The sequence below is a fragment of the Rhinopithecus roxellana genome, chromosome 7 (assembly GCF_007565055.1).
Source record: "Rhinopithecus roxellana isolate Shanxi Qingling chromosome 7, ASM756505v1, whole genome shotgun sequence".
In the NCBI taxonomy this organism is placed as follows: domain Eukaryota; kingdom Metazoa; phylum Chordata; class Mammalia; order Primates; family Cercopithecidae; genus Rhinopithecus; species Rhinopithecus roxellana.
The window spans coordinates 50303414-50318939 of record NC_044555.1 but is presented as its reverse complement, the minus strand read 5'-3'; the positions used below and the strand labels follow the sequence as shown (position 1 = coordinate 50318939).

The window sequence follows — 15526 nt, the reverse complement described above, 5'->3', positions numbered from 1 at the left end:
GGTTCATTTTATTTTCAAAAGTCTATCACCATGCTAGGAAATTTCAAGTTGCCTTATCTCATGTTATCCTTATGAATCCTCTGGGGGTGGTCATCATTATTCCTATTTTACAGTTAAAAAAACTAAGTCTTTGGGAGTGGTATCGTTTTCCCAAGGTCACACTACTAATGGATATTAGACCTAAGATCAAGTTTTTTACCTTTATATCAATAGAATTCTTGAGTAGAGAGCACTTGAATATCTCAGTAGTGCTCACTAGGTAGGTGGGAAATTACTCCATACCTCCGTATCCCTTTTTTTTGTTTCCCATATCTATCTCTGTTCCCATGGAACAATAAGTTGAACTTAAACTTGCTGGCTAGTCATTGTCAAGTTGCAAAAGAGACAAAGAAAACTCTTTCCAAGTGACACGGGCTACAGAGGAGTTTTGGAGGAGTTAAAGAGGCTACACAGGTGGGATGGCAGAAGAAGCTATGCAAAAAAGCGGGAAGTAGGAGGCTTTTAGTTATAAACAACACAAATGAAGAACCAACCCCTTCTGTATTCTGAAGCTGAGCAGAGTTAAGAGACCTCAAGGACAGGATGTCTACTTACTGATGCGCCCTGAGGGCTCTTGGCAGGGTGCTATCCCCCCTCTCTTCAGATGGAGCTTTGGACAAGATCTGAAGTTGATTCAGGTAGAAGTCAGAGATAAGCAGTATGTACTTGCTGGTTTTGGTTGGCTGCTTTTTAAAAGGATCAGAACTGTAGAGTGGGTGAAGACAGAGGGATGTAAAGCTAACCTATAGGAAGCAGAATGAGTACCAGTACAGTGCCATAGTTTCATTTTAAACAAAATAGAGTCATAGGCCAGACCGAAGTATTACCTTGTTTTTGAAAGAAATGTCCTCCTCCCCCACACAGACAAGCAAGACAATACCACTATAACCAAATCACATTCCTCCAAGAGGTCCATAGCACTAGGAATGTAGGAAACGGCACGCTAGATAAAAGATAATCCAGCTTAGTTTTTAAAAATATTCATCCAGCTTCAGGAAAGGGAGTTTTAAAAATTATTTACACAGGTGCTGGCTCAGGTTTCTATTGAATCTGGCCTCAGCATACTTTAAGACACACCTCTGGCTGGACAAGGGAAACTAATGGCTGGAAAATATGGAGAATAATTTATGACCTTGCTAGCTCTTCTCCTGGACAGTGGCTTAGGAGTTGAATTTGCTGGGGAGGTGAGACTTATCTTGTTGGGGGCAAAGATACACAGAGAGCTCTGACACCTTCAAGACCAAAGTCTGGAAGCCAGGAGAGGCAAAGAACACTTGCCGGCTGGGCTGGCTGGGGAATGTTCCTCACAGCATAAGGGGAGGTAAAAAGTAAAGAGGAAGAAATTGACCTTTGTTATATTCTCATACAGATGCTGATGGCCTTTCTGGTCCCTAATTAAGTAACTCTAAAGTGAAGTGAAATCTTACACCAACCCAAGGTCTCCTTTACCTGGGGAATACCACAGATACCTACTGTGGTAGGTATTTGTTCTTTCTGCCTACTCAGGGACCCCTGTAAGTATATGCGTGCCTATGACCAAGACTCACTCTAGGAAAAGGATACAAAACTTACTGAGTACCAGGAGCTTTATTACACATCATTTAGTTCTTACAATAGTTCTGTGAGATATTATTATCCTTATAGAGGCATTCAATATAATTTGCTCGAGGTCACATATGTATTAAGTCTTACAACTAAAGATTGAAATTCGGTCTGCCTGTTTCCCAAAGAATTATGCATACAAAGTGAGCCATTGGCCAATGGATGAATGTGGATTATCTGTAAAATTTTAGAGATTTACTACTAAAATTATTGTTAACGATTTATACTGTTGTATATTTATTTTAAAAATCTTCAAGATCATTTAATACAACCATGTTACTGCTCCAATGGAGATTTTAATGTACAAAGAGGGAACTAGACATGCTTAAGGCCAGGTGGTAAGTCAGTAGCAGAGCCAGAGCCCCAATCTGGTGCTCTTGCACTGCATCTTGTTACACTACCTGGATAGTAACCTTCCGAAAATCCCAGACACCAGCCTAGGGCAGCTATGGACAGCTCAGCATGGGGAGGGAGCAAGGTACAAAGAGTCAACTGAAGGCCTGTCAAGCAGCTTGCTGCATCTGATGAGATTCCCCACAATGACTTCGAGATTCCATAATGCTCCCCAAACAAGCCTCCCGCTTTCACATCACCTTGTCTTTGCTCAACCTGTTCCCTCCTCCTGAAGTTCTCTTTCTACCTTTTTGTATCTGGCAAATTCTTATCCATCCCTCAAGATCCAGATCAACCCTTAACTCCTCTGTGAAGCCTTCCTACACTTTCCAGGTAAAATAAATCACTCTCTCATACTATCTGCTCAGGGGATTATGTGCCTACTTTTAGTACAGCAGTAATCTCACTCTTTCATGTTGTATTCACCACATAGCCACTGACTATTTGTATGAATTTGGGCAAATCACTCAACTCTTTTGTGTCTCGGTTTCCTCACTTGTAAATTGAGGGTGTACAGATTGAATAAGAAAATGCCTACAAAGCATCTAATGCATATTGACTGCTCAATAAACAGTTTTAGCTGTTATTTCATGTCTCTTTTCCCAGTGCCTAGTATAGGTCTCATGTACACAGTAGGCACTGACTGTTGAATAAACGTATGTTATGTGGGGAAAATGCCAAGCATTAAATAGCCATGTTGGATATCACTGTAGTCAGGATACTCCCTTATGGGTCTATAAAATCCTTACCAAAGGCAAGACCAGTATTCTGTAATCTTCTGTGGGTTACAGAGCCTCTGAGATCCATGTAAAAACTATGAATACACTCCCTAAAAAAGTTTATACATGCACATACACACAAAACAACCTTGCAACAATACTTACACCAAGAATTCTCTTACAGAGTCCTCTCACTACGGAATACCTTTATTACTCATTAACTTACTGGGGGGAAGACATACAGTTACAGAAGATAGTCTCACACAAAGGCAGAGAGGACTATCAGGGACTAAGCTCCTTCTGGGAACCAAGGGCCATAAATGCTTACTATGCTGCCTCACATAATTCTTGAGAACTGCAAGGTAATGACCTCTGTGACTCTGCTAATTAGCTGTGAAGCAGGAGGGTCTCTCAGGCAGAAAACTAGAAATGGCAGGGAGGCTCTCACTTCTGCCATTTATATGCTATAGAAACCCAGTAAAGTAATTTCCTCTCTCTGAGCCTCACTTTCCTTTTCCATGAAATGGTTTGACCAGATTTTTTGATTTCCAAGTTCCCTTCCTTCAAGTTTTAGTGTTTAAAGATCCTGCAGTTTTGAACACTGCAAATCTTTTAAGTATCTTCATGAAATAACCTGTGACTGAGTCAACCATCCTGTAAGTAAATGAGCTTGTGACCTATAGGAATGTGCTTCTGTAACTTAAGGAACTGTTAGAAGTCCATGGTCTTCAGGGCCCACATCCAGATACCACAATGAATTGAAGGTCCATCCACACAATGATGTGACTCAGGAGAGGAAGAAAAAACAGAATTTTAAAACCCTAATATAGGAAAACAAGTTGCTGCCTCTATGACTTTTTAATTCTATCCTGAAAGACAATATTCTCTATTTTCTGACATCGAGGAGGAGGGAAATGGATTTTTCTTGCTACTGGCTCCATTGAAAACACTCTGTGGCATGCTCTGCTGAGAAGGTTCAAACCAAAGAGCCAAGGAACCATGAATCTACACTTATATCCACACATCCTGTCTAAGCTCTTTCTTTCTTTTTTTTTTTTTTTTTTTTTTTTTTTTTTTTTTTTTTTTTTTTTTTTTTTTTTTTTTGAGACGGAGTCTTGCTCCATCGCCCAGGCTGGAGTGCAGTGGCCGGATCTCGGCTTACTGCAAGCTCCGCCTCCCAGGTTCACACCATTCTCCTGCCTCAGCCTCCCGAGTAGCTGGGACTACAGGCGCCCACTACCTCGCCCGGCTAGTTTTTTGTTTTTTTTTTTTAGTAGAGACGGGGTTTCACCGGGTTAGCCAGGATGGTCTCGATCTCTTGACCTCGTGATCCGCCCGTCTCGGCCTCCCAAAGTGCTGGGATTACAGGCTTGAGCCACCGCGCCCGGCCTAAGCTCTTTCTTTAGCTTGGTCATAAGGAGCAAAATTCTCATGAGCACAGGTGTTAAGTTGTGCTTCCTGTTTTATAGTTGTGTGACAACAGTGAATTAAGAGCAACCATTCTGGGTCTCATCAGAATCAGAACTTCCCCCTGAAGCATATAAGTTGGTAGAAGGACTATGACCCACATGTCCCCCACACATCTAATGAAGAGAGTTGCTGATGAACTACCAGCTCTTTTAAGTGCTTGGAGTTTTCTTAGGAAGACAAGCTCCCTGTGATGCTAGCGATACTTGGTGGTTTCTCGGTTACTCCCCACAGTACTTAACATCTTTCTTAACTTCCTTCTCTCATATTTCACTCTGCTGTTGCTCTTCATTGCTGCCTTTCTTGTTGCCTAGGCATAGTACTTGGTTTCTATGTTGGCTTATTTGAGGAGCTGCTGTGATGGAACAGAGTGAATGCTGCCTTTGACCCCAGAAAACCTGGGTTCAAATTCCAGATATATTATTTACTACCTGTTGATGGACTGGCAAAGCCTCAGTTTACTCATATGGAAAACCAAGAGAATAACCTCTCACTCTGTACCAAGATAGTTGCAAAGTTAAAATGTACAGTAGATAGGGTGGCCTTTCATCCACTGAAGAGCTTTAAAGATTGTCACATTTTCATGCCTGTAATCCCAGCACTTTGGGAGGCTGAGGTGGGTGGATCATGAAGTCAAGAGTTCGAGACCAGCCTGGCCTATATGGTGAAACTCTGTCTCTACTGAAAATCCAAAAAAATAGAAAAAATAGCTAGGTGTGGTGGTGCACCCCTGTAGTCCCAGCTGTTCGGGAGGGTGAGGCAGGAGAATCGCATGAACCTGGGAGGTGGAGCTTGCAGTGAGCCAAGATCGTACCACTGCACTCCAGTCTGGGCGACAGACAGAGCAAGACTCCATCTCAAAAAAAAATGCCACTTTTATGATCAATAAACTATAACCTCCTGGAAGCAAGCCCTGTATCTTGAGTATGTCAGCCCAATATCCTACATGTAGTAAGCACTCCGTAAATATTTACTGACTGAATGCATGAGGATATTACTACCAGGCCTGTTCTCATGAGGTGCTCTGCAGAGATAGGCATTAGTCTAGATAGGAGGAATAGTGATTTCACTGGAGTGCCTAAGTAGTCACAACACAGCCTGGGAGCAAAGGGACTGAGAATTCTAAACCTTGTTCCCTTTATCAAGAGTCATTCACCTCCAAATCTCAGTTCAATTTTCTCAGGTTTGTAGGTACAAAGCTCACTAGCATCTGTACAAGGCTGAAAGCAGCTGCCTAGCTATGAAGAGATAGGGAAGAAATATGAAAATATGAAAAAATGAAAAACAGTTTCCAGAAGCACGCACACATGGCTACTATAACTGAAGATATTGTTGTTTTACAATGATGACTTCTCGCAGAATTCAGTTATTTTGAGGAGCAGTTTGCTCCTTGCTGTGGGTCTAGAATCCAGATAATTAATATGTAATTTCTATCTCTGAAGAGAGAGTGAGTCTGACACTTATCCTCACAATAGCAGTCAACTGCAAAAATGAACTACCAGAGTTTGATAGTCACCCAGAAATTCCCTTAAAGGACTGAAGAAGCTTCTGGCTACAGAATATGGAGAGGCACATACAAAATTGATAAGGGTTACTGTAGCCTTGTAGTGTAGTTTGAAGTCAGGTAACTTGATACCTCCAGCTTTATTCTTTTTGCTTAGAATTGTCTAGGGTATATAGGCTCTTTTTGGTTCCATATGAAATTTAAGGTAGTATTTTCTAATTCTGTGAAGGAAGTCAATGGTAGCTTAATGGGGATAGCATTGAATCTATAATTTACTTTGGGCAGTATGGCAATTGTCACAATATTGATTCTTCCTATCCATGAGCATGGAATGTTTTTCCATTTGTTTGTGTCCTCTCTTATTGCCTTGAGCAGTGGTTTGTAGTTCTCCTTGAAGAGGTCCTTCACATCCCTTGTAAGTTGTATTCCTAGGTATTTTATTCTCTTTGTAGCAATTGCGAATGGGCAAAGTCTTCATGACTAAAATACCAAAAGTAATGGCAACAAAAGCCAAAATGCAATCTAATTAAACTAAAGAGCTTCTGCATAGCAAAAGAAACTAGCATCAGAGTGAACAACCAACCCACAGAATGAGAGAAATTTTTGCAATCTGTCCATCTGACAAAGGGCTAATATCCAGAATCTACAAGGAACTTAAACACATTTACAAGAAAAAAACAACCACATCAGAAAATGGGTGAAGGATATGAACAGGCACTTCTCAAAAGAAGACATTTATGCGGCCAGCAAACATATGAAAAAAAGCTCATCATCACTGGTCATTAGAGAAATGCAAATCAAAACCACAATGAGATGCCATGTCATGCCAGTTAGAATGGCGATCATTAAGAAGTCAGGAAACAACAGATGCTGGGGAGGATGTTAAGAAATAGGAATGCTTTTACATTGGTGGTGGTGGTGTAAATTAGTTCAACCATTATGAAAGATAGTGTGGAGATTCCTTAAGGATCTAGAACCTGAAATACCATTTGACCCAGCAATCCCATTACTGGGTATACATCCAAAGGATTATAAATCATCCTTCTATAAAGATACATGCATACGTAGGTTTATTGCAGCACTATTCACAATAGCACAGACTTGGAACCAACCGAAATGCCCATCAATGATAGACTGGATAAAGAAAATGTGGCACATATGCACCATGGAATACTATGCAGCCATCAAAAAGGATGAGTTCATGTCCTTTTCAGGGACATGGATGAAGCTGGAAACCATCATTCTCAGAAAACAAACACAGGAACAGAAAACCAAACACTGCATATTCTCACTCATAAGTGGGAGTTGAACAATGAGAACACATGGACACAGGGAGGGGAGCATCACACACTGGGCTAGGGGAGGGATAGCATTAGAAGAAATACCTAATGCAGATGACGGGTTGCTGGTTTCAGCACACCACCACGGCACGTGTATACCTATATAAGAAACCTGCACATTCTGAACATGTATCACAGAAGTTAAATATAATAAATTAAAAAATAATAATAAGGGACTAGGAAATTGGTAAGGCATGGTAGCAGAAGGCAATGGACTCAAAAGATCTTGCAAGTGATAAAGGTTATGTAAGCATTGCAGATATTTACATAATGGTGCAAGTACTATGGCAACTTCTTATTAATCCCTGTTTCATAAAATGAACAGGCTATAAATAAGCAGGCACAGGGCCACTACGAAGCAGCAATGGCAAATTCTTGGCATGGCTCCCCAATTGGGCACTGACAGAGACTTGGGTGGGCACCAACTGCAATGAGTTACAGAGCTAAATTATTTCTTCTGCAAGCCTGTGGTCTAGTCGTGTTATGGGGAGGCCCAGAATTAAGCCAGTGAGTGTGCGAAGACAGAATCATGAGGTAATATATGGCAGATCCACAACTCAGCTGGCTTCCTGGGATCTACTTTCTATGAGACACACAATTTTTTCATGACACTTGTTACCAGAGAGTCCCCAAAGCGCTTCCTTTTTGCCATCTGGAATATATGTGTCATCCAGAAAAGTTCTTTCATATGTAGTTCATAGATATCCACACATTTAAAACACAGAAGTCTAGAAAATGCTTGAAATATTTTCAGTTTCTCCTCTTGGTATTGCAAGGAGGAGTGATCTACTAGATCATTAAAACAAAATAGTATCCTCTTCTAGCATTTCTAGACATTTAGTTTTTCTCCTGTTTAGTAAAAAGGCTCAGGGCCAAGAAGCCACTAGGCCAGGCCTTCTGTGCTAACAAGATGTGCAAACTTTTTTTTTTTTTTTTTTGAGACGGAGTCTCGCTCTGTCGCCCAGGCTGGAGTGCAGTGGCCGGATCTCAGCTCACTGCAAGCTCCGCCTCCCGGGTTCACGCCATTCTCCTGCCTCAGCCTCCCGAGTAGCTGGGACTACAGGCGCCCGCCAGGTCGCCCGGCTAGTTTTTTGTATTTTTAGTAGAGACGGGGTTTCACCATGTTAGCCAGGATGGTCTTGACTGGCCTACTGAGAAAAATTTTTTAAATTAGATAATCTAGAGAGCTACGAAGATACCAAGAGATGGGAAAACATAAAACCTTTGCAGATTTATAAGTACAGAAGTGATTATCTAAAGCAGAGGTCAACAAACTGCAGCCCATAAACCAAATCCACTCTACCATCTGTTTTTGTGAGGCCCAACGAGCTAAGAATGATTTCTAAATTTTTAAATGGTTAAAAAGAAAAATAATATTAAATGATATGTGAAAATTAAGTGAAATTCAAATTTCAGTGCCCATAAAGTTTTATTGGAACACAGCTACTCCCATTAGTTCAAGTATTATCCATGGCTGCTTTCATCCTACAAAGGCAGAGCTGAGTAGTTGACACAGAGACCATATGATCTGCAAAGCCTATAAAATATTTACTACATGGCCCTTTACAAAAGTTAACCAACCCCTAAATCTAAAGTCTGTCTGTGACTTTTAAGAAAACCAGAGACAGAAACATGAGAGGAGTTTTGTGAAAAGATCTCTAGGACTCGCAAAGTCAGGATCAGTCAACTCCTTGGCCAAAGATACCTGATGAAGGCTCTGTTGAAGCTGCAAGCAGATCCTCTTAGCACAGTTAATTTGCCTCTGGGAAATGTTACTCGAAAAGTCAGGGAGTGAAGGGGACACTGATATGCACCAAAAACTCTCTGCTAGACTCCAAACTAGAGGTAACATTCAATTCCACATGAGTTGAGGTGGGAAAGAATGGATTTAAAGGACAGAAAGAGTTCAGTGAGGGTTCACTTGCATTTCTTCCCTAACAAAAACCTGGGGTGAGAGAGAGAATCAAAGCCATACTTACATAAAATTTGCCAAAGAAACTAAATTGGGACCTATTGTAAACATCAGTGAGGATGGTGTAATTCTTTGAGTTCAGAATATAAACTACAGTTTCAATTTTATGATGTGTACCAAACAGCACTCCATGTGTACAAAACAAATGGACATATAATCTCCAACGTTTTACTAGAAAATATCTGAAAAATAGTAAATTCTTGAGCACATAATGCACATGATGGATTAATTAACCCTCTTTGAAACATAATGAGGTAGAGATGGGGATTCATATCCTGATTTTCCAGATGAGAAAATAGAAAAGAAAGGAAGTTACCCAGCAATGATCACAAGGTAAAAATCTCAGAGTCCTGAGTTTTAACCCACTCCATACATAGTACACTCTCTCAGCTGGTTCTATCCCCATCTGAAGATTGCTTCTTTAATTGATTAGGATCTTGGATTAGTCATCTTCTAGGAAAGCAAGACCAAAAACATAGGCAGGTATAAATACATGTGAGTTTGCTGAAATGATGATGATTATGTTTGTAATTTGTAGAACGATCACAAAATGTCTAACCTGGAAGCACATTTTGAAATATCTAGTTCAAGTCCGTTGTTTTACAGTCAAGGAAAACTGAGGTTCAAAAGAGGAAATTTCTTATCCAAGACTATACAACTAAAACCTCTCTGAGCCCTTACCTCTGTTTATGGGTATTGCTTTACTTTGACTTCCTGGTCTCTTAGCATTCAAAATGCCTTCCCTTTCACCACCCCACTCATCCCACCCACGCCATAAACCAACTATTTCCCTACATGCCTGTTTCTAACCCAGAGTTCATCCCACCAAGCACTGCCCCCAGACATAGACTTAGACCAACTTTCTCTCTGCCTTCCCCCCCCCACCCTCCCCCCACACACTATGACCAAGTTTCTGTCAACCATAATTTGGTCATTTTACCCTCATGGCTTAGTAGCATTATTTTTTCTCACCAGACCCTTTTTTCTATGCAGACCTTTCCCTGCCCAGCTTCACCCTTACCCCAATTCTCCAATATTACTGACAAGGAGAAAATGTAGGACTCCCCATTCCCACTCTTTCTCAACAACAAAACCTGGCCAGATTACAACTGACTCTGTGCTGAGCCCTGCATCAATGACAGCCTAAAAGTCCCATGTATTATAAGCCATCAAAGCTAGAAATATATTTAAGTCCCATGTATTATAAACCATCAAAGCTAGAAATATATTTCTGTCTGAGATGCCAGGCTTTTAAGTCCTGTACTTGTGCCCATTCCAGAGATTTCTGAAACTATGAATTAAGTGATAATCAAGAGTCTGAATACACAGTCTGAGTTAACTGACTACAACAAGCAAATGAGGAAGAGAAAGATTTCTGTTTCTACTCTCACTAAGACAGGTGTAATTTGATGTTTCAACAAGCCAGATTGAGAACCACCTCCAGAAAGGCCATATGGGTGAAAAAGATGCACTGTAAAAATGGAAAAAGATAATCAAATCAATAAATGTCCTCTTAGGGTAATAAGACAGCCCCCTGCCTTCAAATAGGGATAACCATGGCGGTAAAATCAATCCAACAACTTTACAGATGTGGGCAGAAAGAAAACACCAGTATTTTTTTTTTTTTTTTGCTTTATTTAGGGGTGTGTGTGTGTGTGTGTGTGTGTGTGTGTCTGTGTTTTCTAAACCACCTTCTCCTACCTTCAAAGGGCTCAGGACTGAAATGTATGGTCCGTATTTCAAAATAACCAAGGGGTTCAGAAGGTCCCTTTTCCTGGTTTTGCAAGGAATCCATTGCTGATTTTTCATATTTCAAGCAGGCAAGAGCATTTGGCCCCATGAGCTCAGAGAGTTTCCCTAACTTAAGAGACTCTAGGGTGTAGAGCATTTTGAAACCTTGCTGGATTTCTGTATGTTCTGTGAGTTGGGTGATTCCCTCCCCACAACCTCATCGCTTTCTTCCCTGTTCTCAAATGGCACAGGATCCACCTCATGGCAGAGCTCCTCCCAGGCAGCCCTACCAGCTGCCTTTCTGCCTGTCTCCCTCCTTCAGCTCTAACTTCTGCAGAAAGCTCCCATGTAGGATGTATGATACGACAGTAAAATCTTCCCTTTCACAATGTGATTGAGCATTTCCTCTGTTTTCTGAAAATAACAATTTGGTGACCCAGATTTGTAAAACCCAGAGACAGCATCAAGTATAATCTAATCTATCTGACTATTGAATTTGCTTGTTTGTTCACTTGAACTCCTTTCCCATCTGATATGGCTTCTATTACTGTGGTGCCTGGGCTTGCTGACACACTACCTCTAGATGACTGCTCTGTTTCATTCTCTGCTCTATAGACAGGGCCCACTGGGTGAGAGGGTATGGAGAAGTGCCAGGGTCTCACTGGGGAAGTTGGGGTGGTCTGAAGTCTCTGGAGCCCCTCCTCACTTCCTTTTCTGACAGCCATCCTTTCATGAGTACTCGGAAGAAAGGAAGGCACTGCTCTCAGGTTCTTTAGGCTCTGCTCTAGGCCTCACTGCCCAGACCTAGACACTAGGGCCCTGGGCTTCATGCTAGCCCAGCATAAACAGTAACAATGGGTCATTTGGGGGTATGAGCTGAACATGGGGCATGTTTTTAGTAATACCAAATGATAGCTGCCTTCTTGTGGGCCCCGAGGACTGGAATTAAACAACATAGCAGCTTCTGTTTTATAGATATTTCTGCGACCCAGCCAAAATGATGAATTAACACTCAGCATTGTGATTGACTATCATCGAGGAGGTCAGTTAAAGGGCATTCTCTTTCTACCTTTTCTCTAGATGCTTCAAACTCTCTGGTGCTTCTTCCATCCTCTGATGAGTATCAGTACATTTGTGGTGAATGGTGTGGCCTACATACCTATCTTTAAGATTGTTCTCAAGGTTTATAGCTCTTATAGAAGGAAAGGTTCTCTGTTCTGGTTCTGACGTGGAACTCAACACTTCCAGCCAGTGAGAGGAAAGAGAAAGGCCTTGGCAGGAAGTACCTCTTTGGGGAAAGTCGGGGCAGAGGTGAATACTGGCGTTTGACAACGGGTCTGGTCCCAGAGCACAGCATCTGTCTCTAGGGGCTCCTCATCAATGTCCATTTGAGAAGAAAGCCCTCAATACAGGGTGGAGAGTGAAGTGGATAAGCAGGAAGCTTAAGCCCTGGGTGGTTAGAGGAAGAGACATTACTATATATAAGAGGCCTGAAAATGGGAGTTTCTACGGCAGAATGTAGGCTGAGCACCTCTAGGGGTTGAGCAGACATGAGTTGTTCTAAGCTAAATAAAACTAAGGAGCTAGGGCTTGAGCCAATTTAGCCAGATATGAGATGCTACCTTAGATTAAGATTAGGGACTAATGGACAGGCTTTGAGGTCAGATCTCTGGAGAGGAGAATAAATGTGTTTCTTCACTCTGAGTTCTTACCTACCTAGGAACTATTAACGCAAAGACAGGTCCCAAGGAGGCAGCAACAGGAGGGAGCAGGTGCAGAGACTGATAGTCTGCTGAAGAGTGAGAACACTCTCTTTCTGGGGCCGAGGCCAGGAAGCCTTTGCTAAGGAACAGTCTCATATTCATCCCAAGGAACAGGCTGGGGACTCAGTTGGGGTTTCTCCACTTCTAACCTCTCTAATAAGGACAAATTTTTCCTTTACTAGTCAGCAGAGTAGAAAACAAGAAGGGAGGAAATTAAATCTTTTCAAATCATTAATTTTTCTTTCATTTCTAGGACCTACTGAGCCCCAAGCCCCAGCTGGGACCATCTTCACTGCCTACATTGCCTGTACAAACAAGGCTGCTGAAACCAGGGAACTAGCAAGTACAAAAATTTGCTTCCTTAGACTCCTAAGTTATTTGATAGGGCCTTGTCAATGACTCTGTTTCTGAGATGATAAAATCCTGGGCCCTGAAAGGTTAGTGTCTCTCTCTGGAAGGTAAAGGAGAAAGGGAAACAGAAGTGCATGTGCATGTCCCTTTACCTTCAGCGGCTCTTTTGAAGAAGACCTTGCAGCTTCCACATGTGAGAGCTCCATAGTGACACCCAGAAGCTTCATCTCCACAGATCAGGCAGGTCTTCTGGGGTGGAAAGTAATAGTCAATGGGCAAAACATGGTCCCTGGCAGTCTCCAAACTGGAAAGAAACAAAAAACCAATGCAACACATGTCATTGAATGGCAGAAATAGGAAGTGAAGTCTGAGGTCTTCAGGATTAACCTGCATGCATAAACTACTATTATTTGATGCTCAAGTGAGTTAGTGTGAAGCTGAATTTTCTGAGACTTCTCCTAAAGATGGTGGTCATAGGGTGTGACTGAGCCTTTTTGGAACTTGCCAAAGGATTAGGGAAGTTCTCTGGGATTAGCCAATCTCATAGTCTATGTCTATAAGAGGGAGCAATGAAGGTAGGAAACCTGAGGTTAAGATATCTAACTTAAGGTGGTGTTCAGGCAACATTTTCAGACTAATTAAATGATATGAACCCAGCTTTGTGACTTTACCTCATCCAAAGGGAGAACTATAACAAAACCAGACCAAATATCAAAGGAATTTGATGTTCCTTAATTTAGCTCCTCGAGCCTCAAATCTCATCTATAAAATAGGGATAATATCTCCCATCCTATTGAGCTGCTGCTGTGAGTGGTAATATAAATCAGATAATGGATAAAATGTCCTTGGAATAAATACACAAGGATCGTGATTAGTATTATCATACAAGTCTTATTCTTTTTTCCCCCATTTCTTCACTTTCCTTAGGTGTTTCTCTAGATCACACGGACATCTGCCAGATTTCATTCCACAACATAAAGTACCAAGTATAATCCCTATGCCTGAGGCTTCTGTTGAAAAAATGATGCACGGTGATCCTGGACATCTTTTAGGCTACTACCATCAAAATACTTGGCCACTAAGGGACTCATAAGTTCTTTGGGCAAGGATGGAGCTTCAGAATTCACATTGTTTAACTGCCTTTCTCCAAGAACATCTGTGCCCAAGCTCTTTCAGGTGGATATGAAAGAGAAGAGTCAGAAAGCAAATCCTAAAACCTTCATGGAAGGTTAATTCTCAGTCTCCTATAGTAAAAAATTCAAGTTTGAACAAAATGGAACATTGTTCTCACTACCCAAAGGTCAACTTTTGTCTTTCCTATGTCTTATGCCTAAACATTAAACAAAACTCAAGTGGCATTCTGGGTTAATCCGCCTCAGAGAGATGACAACTGCCCATGCTATCATTCACAAGAGCACAACTGCTGTATTTTATAAGTACTTCTTCCTTACTAAGGAATGAAGGAAAATGAGCCCTAATGGGAGCCTTTTTGCTGTGTCAGGTGATTTCAACACCTAACAATAACTCTGTGAAGACAAGCTTATTTTCTCATTTTAATATCCATTGTACAGATGAAAGAAGTAAGACTTGGAGAGGAGAAGTTCAGAAGAATTTGACTCCAAGTCCATTACAGTTTCCATTACCCTATTGTCTTCTCACCATTCACCTTTACTTTCCACCAATGGCCTTTTCATTCAAATGCTCAGCACAGTCACCAGAATAAAAAAAATAAAAACATGAAAAGTTATCCTCCCCTCAGCCCCAAGTGAACAGCTCTGGCAGGACAAGAACAAAGAAAACTTTCACTCACTTTACAAGCACTTTACCAGCAAGACACAAATATCAGCCTTTATTCAAGTCCCAAGTACAACAGAAAACAATCAAAAAGTTCTACTGATTTGCACTCTCAGTGGCTTGATATCATGGCCTATCTTCACTCCCCACAAGCCTTCCTTTCCCTACCCTAACTAGAAAGCCAGCAAGAGCACTTCCAACAACCCAAGGCTAGCAAGGCCATAAGTTCCACAGGGAAAGAGCTTACTTCCAATATACAATTCAGCTAAATGCTAAGATCATAATTCCTTTGGCTAAAAATGTCATTTCCTTGGGTAAAAACTGTGCCCCCTACCTCAGTCCTGAATGAAACATGGAGAAGAAATAGAAAATTTTCCCAAGTACCTGTCTCCTTTCTCCACCTTTTTGACTTCTGTTACTAACACAAACAGTCCAAATAAAATCAGAACAACGTGTATTTAGGCACTCTATGTGCCAGGCCATATCATACATATCATCTCATTTAATTCTTCCAACAACCTACCAGGTAGCTCTGTATCATCCCTATATCACAAAAGAGGAAACTGATGCTCAGAACAATTAAGTGAACTTGTTCAAGGTCACGCATCTATTAATGATAACTGGCAATGCCAGGATTCCATCCTGGGTGAGTCTGACTCCAAAGTGTAGATTCTTAACCACTGACAAACCATGTTGTGCTACTGAAGGTTAAGATTAGGTAGATTGGTTCAACTCAACTCTTAGCATCTAGCCCTGTGGACCAGGCACAGGGGTAGATGCTGGGGATATAGTGGTGATCGAGATATTTCCTTGGCCCTAAAAAAATACTATTTGTTAGAGAAGAAAGACGG

General features: G+C 41.3%; 1 protein-coding gene across 1 annotated transcript in view; it reads right to left on the bottom strand.

The window, feature by feature from the left end:
- AR (androgen receptor) overlaps positions 1–15526 on the bottom strand; it is a 185631-nt gene that overhangs the window by 71967 nt on the left and 98138 nt on the right. The window contains exon 2 of the mRNA XM_030934536.1: positions 13034–13185. Within this exon, the coding sequence (XP_030790396.1) occupies positions 13034–13185 (152 nt within the window). The remainder of the gene's footprint in view (positions 1–13033; positions 13186–15526) is intronic.